The sequence below is a fragment of the Elephantulus edwardii genome, unplaced genomic scaffold (genome assembly GCF_000299155.1).
Source record: "Elephantulus edwardii isolate Elephantulus edwardi_28Jun2011 unplaced genomic scaffold, EleEdw1.0 scaffold00223, whole genome shotgun sequence".
NCBI lineage: Eukaryota > Metazoa > Chordata > Mammalia > Macroscelidea > Macroscelididae > Elephantulus > Elephantulus edwardii.
Window position 1 is genome coordinate 2,969,771 of NW_006399973.1, and position 6,925 is coordinate 2,976,695.

The following is a 6,925-nucleotide window of genomic DNA, read 5'->3' on the forward strand; positions in this document are numbered from 1 at the left end:
GATTGATTCAGTGACTGGGATAATTGGAATGGGAGTGTCAGAGACAGTGAGATTGGCACAGGACAGAGCAGAGTTTAGGGCTGTTGTACATAGGGTCACTATGAGTCGCAAGCGACTTGACGGCACATAACAACAACAAGCAAGATGTGATATTCTAATAATTCTAAAAATTATTTTAAACAGTTTGAGCATAGCACATTTCCTCTTAAGTTAATAGAGAATGATACAGGGTTTTTCCTTCATTATCCAATGATAAATTGTTAGGAATAAAATAGTATTCCTAGTAAGATTTTCTAGAGTGCTCTGGCGGCCTAGTGTTAAGGAGCTGCACTGCAACCCAAAGGCACATGGTTCAAATCCACCTCTTGCTCCATGGAAGGATTGGCAACCTTTCATGTGATTTACTACCCCTGAAAACCCACAAACTGACTGCAGTGAGTCAGTTCTGACTTGACAGTACACAACAAGAAGTCAGATTTACTAGTTCGTACTAAAAGACTTGAATTGTTCAAATTTGTGTTCATTGTGGTATGCCTCAGTAAGTTCTGAGCATTTAAAACATCTGTTATCTATCATTACTGGCTTTGTACATTTGGGATTTAGGTCAACTAAACCAGTTCTTATCTGGGATATAAAATGCCTTCTGAAAGTTGGACAATAAGGATGACAGAAGAGGCAATGCATTTGACTTGTGGTGTTGAAAAAGATTATGGAATATCCCATGGATTAGTAAAAGTACTACCAAGTCTGTCTTTGGAGGAAGTGAAACCAGGGTGCTCCTCAGAAGGATGGTCAAATGTGCTGTCACACACTTTGAGCATGTTGTCAGAAGGGGCTAGTCTTGGAAAAGACATCATGCTGGGATAGTGAAAGGTCAGAGGAAGATGACCCTCAACAAGTGGGATTTACCCAGTGGTGGAAACAATGAGCTAAAGCATGTCAGAGATAGTAAGGATAAGAATAAGGCAAAGCTCAGATCCATTATTCATAGGGTTCCTGTGAGTAGTCAATTTAGGGGCACCTAATGTGGTGATGATAAACCAAATAAAGTGAACAGAATTTGACTTTGACTTCTGCAAATTATATACAATTAAAATACTACGTTTCTTCTCTGAATATCTAGGCACTCTACTTTCTAGGTTATAACTTTAGTAGGTTGTAGACTAGTATTTTGATGTATTCCCACCCCACCCCCGCAGCTACAATACTGAGCTATCCTTGGTCATAAATGGTCCATAACAAGTTAATTTTAGAAGTCCAAATTCCTAGTTCTTAACATGGGCTCTTGTGTGTCAGGAAGTGTAAGGATGGCACAGGATAGAACAAGGTTCAGATCTTTTGTTCCTAGGGTCGCTAATGAGTCAAACTCCATGGCACCTAACAGCATGATATGCAGCATCCCTAAATGTTCAGGGCAGTCATGTCCAAATTTCAAGTTGTATTTTCCATTTACAAAGCAGGACTGATTCTAGTTTTAATTTCAACATTTTTCATTTATCAGTTCATACCTTTAAGATAAAAGAACACCACAGGGGGGAGATAAAGAGCCAGTGAAACATGAAAGGGAGGACACACTGGATATTAAACTACTAGAACTGCTGTCTAAGGCAGTGTGGTCTTCAAACTTTTATTATCACAATTTTTAAAAACTTTTCAAAACTCTTCTTGCAATAAAAAATTCCTTTATAAATATAAGTAGCTGCAAAGGACAGCATATCAAGCTTAGCATAAATACTAACTGAAAGATCCATTTTAAAATAAAACTCTTACTCTATAGAATAAAAAACCTTAGAAATTTGATAGCCACTGTGGTGAAGCTTGCCTTTTGATAGTCACTTTTTATATATAGTAAATTCCCTTCCATACTGTATCAAGATTGGTCTATAAGACCAAAACGTTCAAAAGAAATTAAATTCCTTCTCAGACAATGTGTTTGCCTTCCTTTGGATAAGTCTATGGAAAACCAGTTTTCAGGACACATGGGCAGCACATAGAGAGATGCATTTAATTACAAGTCCCTGGCCCAGCAGCCAGCAAAGTACCAATAGTATGTGAGTGAGCTTGGAGATGGATTCTCCAGCGCCATGTAAGTCATGAGATAACAGTAATGTCTACTAAAAACAACTGGACTTCAATCTCTTCAGAAGCTCTAAGCCAGAAACATCTACCCAAGTTATTTCCAGATTCCTGAACCTCAGAAACTGGGACAAAAGGTTTGTTGTTACTTCAGGTTTCTTAATAATTGCTTTATTGCAGTGAAATAGTATGTAGCAAAACATTTGCCATTTCAGTATTTTTTTACATGTACAATTTAGTAATATTAATCACATTCACCATGTTGTGCCACCATCAACACTGTCCAATGTTTACCATCATCCTTAACATTAGTGCTTTTTTTTTTCTTTTATACTTCAAGAACACTTCAAGAATTTGCGTGTCATTCATGCACAGGGACCATGCTAATCTCTGTATAATTCCAGTTTTAGTATATGTGCTGCCAAAGCAAGCACATGTTAGTGCCCTTTAAACAAGAATTCCTTCTTTCCTACTCTCTCCAAATTTTGTTCTCAATATACCAAGGCAAAATCAGGCCCATTGCCACTGAGTAGATTGATGGTGAGGGACTCCAGGTGTGTTGCAGTAGAACTGTGTCCCTAGAGTACTTAAAGGCTGCATTTTCTTTTAAGTTCTTCCTAGGTATCTCCAGATTGATTCAAACCTTTTTGTTAGTTACCAAGCATGTTAACCATGCACAACACCTAGGCATTTCTTAGTCTCCACTAAACCAAAACCTAAAACCATTGTGATTCAGGCTCAGTGACCATAGGACAGGGTAGAATTGTCCCATACAAAGCTATACACGTGGAGCAGACTACTACATCTTTCTCTTGCAGAGCAGCTGGTGAGTTCAAACTGTTGACCTTCCATTTTACAGCCAAGAAGTGCTTTAACTCATGGTGCCTCCAGGGCTGCATTCTTTTTTCTACATTTACTTATTCTACGTATTGCATGAAGAGGCCTAGTGGCCAGTTGCACTGTTAACCCAAAAGGTGTGGACCTACCAGCAGCTTCGTGGTAGAAAAATGAATAGGTTCCTCTTATTACAATTTACAAGCCCAAAAACCCAGTGGAGGGTTCTTTGAGGTGGAACCATCTCAAAGGCACTGAGCTTGAGTTTTTCAGATATTTAATGTGATAATATACAATATCTTTTTAACTTTTTTATTTTAATTGTGATTTTAACAAAAATTTACAGAGAAGTTAGGTTTTTCATGCATTCTTTGTTGTACCTTTTACTTCCTCTCCCTCCATTTACATTTTTTAAAAAATATTAGTTCATTGTTGCACAATTAACTCTCTCCCCACTCTCTTTGCAATGTACCCCTCCCCGCACACACTGCATACAATATCATTAATATCATGAGCAAGCAAGATTCTGCTGAAGATTATCCAAAAATGACTGGAACAGCACATCAATAGAGAACTACCAGAAGTGCAGGCTGGGTTTAGATGGGGTCGTAGTACTAGGGATATTGTAGCTAATGTTAGATGGATCTTGGTTGAAAGCAAGGAGTACTAGAAGAACGTCTTTGTTTCATTGATTACGCAAAGGCATTTGAGTATGTGGATCATAACAAACCGTGGCTAACTCTGAGAAGAATGGGAATCCCAGAACTCTTGATTGTGCTAAGGCAAAATCTATACTTGGACCAGGAGGCAGTCATCAGAACAGCAGGGAAACACTGCATGGTTTAAAATTGGGAAGGGTGTATGCCAGGGCTGGATGTTGTCTCCATACCTTTACAACCTTTATACATAACAGATTATCTGGGAGGCTGGGCTCTATGAGGAGAAATGTGGCATCAGAATTGGAGGAAGAATCATCAACAATCTGCATTAAGCAGATGACACAACCCTGCTTGCTGAAACTGAGGAGGACCTGAAGTGCTTGGTGTGGAAGGTAAGGGACTGCAGTCTTCAGTATGGATTGAGGCTCAATATCAAGAAAACAGAGATTCTCACCACAGGGCTGATTGGGAGCATCATAATGTATGGTGAAAATATTGAGATTGTTCACAGTTTTGGTTTGCTTGGCTCCACAGTCAACCCTCTTGGCACCAGCAGCCAGGAATTTAAAAGATGTATTGCGATGGGAAACTCTGTGATTAGAGACCTCTGAAGTGCAACAATGTCAGTCTGGAGACTAAGGTGCGCCTGATACATGCCATGGTCTTTGCAATCACTTGCTATACATCAGCGAGCCGGACAATGACTAGGGATGATAGGAGGAAAATTGATGCCTTTGAGCTATGGTGTTGGAGAAAAGTATTGAATACACCATGGACTGCTAAGAAAACGAACAGGTTTGTCCTGGAGAGGGTGAAGCCGGGCTGCTCCTTGGAGGCAAGAATTCTGAAGCTTCGTCTGACATACTTTGGACATGTTGCAAGGAGGGACCAGTCCTTACAGAGGGACGTCATTCTTGGGAGAGTGGAGGGACAGCGCAGGATAGGAAGACCCTTGATGAAATGGATTGATTCAGTGACTGGGGTAATGGGGGTAGGTGTGTCGGAGCTGGTGAGATTGGCACAGGATTGGGCAGAGTTTAGGGCTGTTGTCGCTATGAGTCGCAAGTGACTTGATGGCACATAACAACAACAACATACTGAGTATGATGTTTCCAAGGTTCATCCTTATTAGAGGATTTGTCAGAATTTCACTTTTTCCTGACTGTATAATACACCAGTGAGTGTGTGTAGTCGACCCATTCATCTGTTGGGCATTTAAGTTGTTTCTATTTTTTCACTGTTATGAATGGTACTACAGTGAACGTTGTTGTACCTTTTTATGTTTCTATTTTGAAGTGTTGGAAGTATGTAGAAGACAATCATGATAGATGAAGACAAGAATGAAACTGTCAATGATTTCATCTTACTTGTATGCACAATCAACACACTTGATACTAGTAGTGAGGAGATCAGGAGACATACAGCATTGGGAAACTCTGTTGTGAGGAACCTCTCCAAAGACCTGAAAAACAATGATGTCACTTTAAAGACTAAAGTGCACCTGATTCAAGCTGTAGTCTTTCCAATGACCTGCTATTTATCATTGAGGGTTTTTTTTGTTTGTTTATTTGTATTTTTAAATTTTTTTTTATTTTATTATTTTTGTGTAAGTGTACCGTCAAATCAGATCTGACTGGTACAGGAGGAGACTGCCCCTCCTTACCAGGCAGAGCATCTGGTGGATTCGAACTGTATGCCTCTGGGGTTGTAGTTGCAGCTCCTGTTGGAGAAGAGTACTGACTATCCCATGGACTGACAAAAGAACAAACCTATATTTTGGAGAAGGGGCAACCAGTGTGCTCTGTGGAGGGAAGAATGGCGAAGCTTCAGCTCGTATACTTTTGGCATATTGTCAGGAGAGGCTAGTCCTTGGAAAGAGACATCATGTCTGGAAAGGTGGAGAGGAAGCGAAGGAGAGGAAGACCCCCTCAGCAAGATGGATTGATAGAGTGACTGTGACTATGATTTAAGAGCTCTGGTAGCTTAGTCTTTAGGGAGCTGTGTTGCTAACCCAGAGGCTGCACTTCCCTGGCAGTTTGGAAGTACCAGCAGCTCAGAGCAGGGGGAAACACACTGTCTCCTGTGCAATTTACAGCCTGAAAAATTCAACAGAGGGTCAGCTATGAGTCACATCTGGCTCAACATCAATGAGATGGGTTTTTGATTCTTTGTTTTTTATAAAAAAGATATTGAGCATGTTTTCATGTGTTTGTTGACCATTTTGTTTATCTCCCTTGGTTAAATGTTTATACAAGTCCTTTGTTCCTTTTATGATGGATTGTTTTTATTTTAAGGAGTTTCATTATATATTCTGTATCCTTACCAGATGTATATTGTTCCCAAATATTTTCTTCCACACTGACCCCTCATTTTGTTCAGTCTTTTTATGCACACATGTTCCCATTTGTGACAATATTGAATATTCTTTTTTTTAAAAAAGTATCAAATTTTAACTGATCTACAAATAAACTGCGGAGCACAAATCAGTAAGTGTTTGCTCTTAGTCTGCTAAGGCCTCATTTTGGACAGCTTGAGAAACTGGGTTAATGGGTTATTTTCATTACTTCAACCGCAGTATTAGAAAAAACAAGGTTTTAACATCTGTTTGGATCCAATGCTTGACTGATAGCCACAGCCCACCTCTCACATTCTGTATTTCTTCATCAGCTCCTCCACTTTGTCTATGTAAGCTTTCATGACTTCTTCTTTGGAGGTACCTTTTAGCTCACTCCAGGCATCCCACTTGGCCTTCCCTTTGCAGTCCAACATTCCAGGCCGTTCTGTGTTTATGTCACTCATGGTTGATTGTTTGTACCAGCTGTAGATAAACAACATCTCTTCATCAGCTGACTTGGCCTTGAGGTGCTTACCATCTTCAGCAGCTTTGTCAAACTCAGCCTGGATCATTCTACATTCTGCAGAGGACTCCCGGGGCAGGCAGGATGACAGGACGACCAATATCGCTTATTCTTTTGGGTTTTGTGGCACATTCTTTTGATGCCATAGCTGAGAATCCATTGTAAAAAACTAGACCCCTAAGCAATATCCTGTTTTGTTCCAAAAGCTTAATAGTTGCAGTTCTTACATTTAGATTGATCCTTTTTTTTTTAATTGGGAAAAATATGTTGGGGATAAACGGAGGTAAGGGTTGGGAGGAGAAGGGTGAGGATGGGCAGGGATGAAAATTGCAGGATGAAGTTGCAAGGCTACACAATTTGGTTGATGGGGGGAGCAGGTGAAGGAAATTAAAAGGATCCAGTGGGGACCAGAAGATTCAGGGCAATGGTAAGCATAGTACAATGGTGAGTAAACAAAGTGTCTTACTCATTTGTGGGTTTCTTATTTGGGAACTGGAT

The 6,925-nt window shown here is 40.0% G+C and overlaps 1 protein-coding gene across 1 annotated transcript; it reads right to left on the reverse strand.

Moving 5' to 3' along the window:
- Window positions 1-6,212: 6,212 nt before the first annotated feature.
- LOC102867915 (acyl-CoA-binding protein-like) lies at window positions 6,213-6,476 on the reverse strand. Its single transcript, XM_006898214.1, has one exon. It carries the CDS (start codon window positions 6,474-6,476, stop codon window positions 6,213-6,215), a length of 264 nt encoding a protein of 87 aa, XP_006898276.1.
- Between the last annotated feature and the right edge of the window lie 449 nt (window positions 6,477-6,925).

What these genes read in the sequence shown, in the direction of transcription:
- LOC102867915 (XM_006898214.1), bottom strand. Translation starts at nt 6,476, where the DNA reads ATGATCCAGGCTGAGTTTGACAAAGCTGCTGAAGATGGTAAGCACCTC.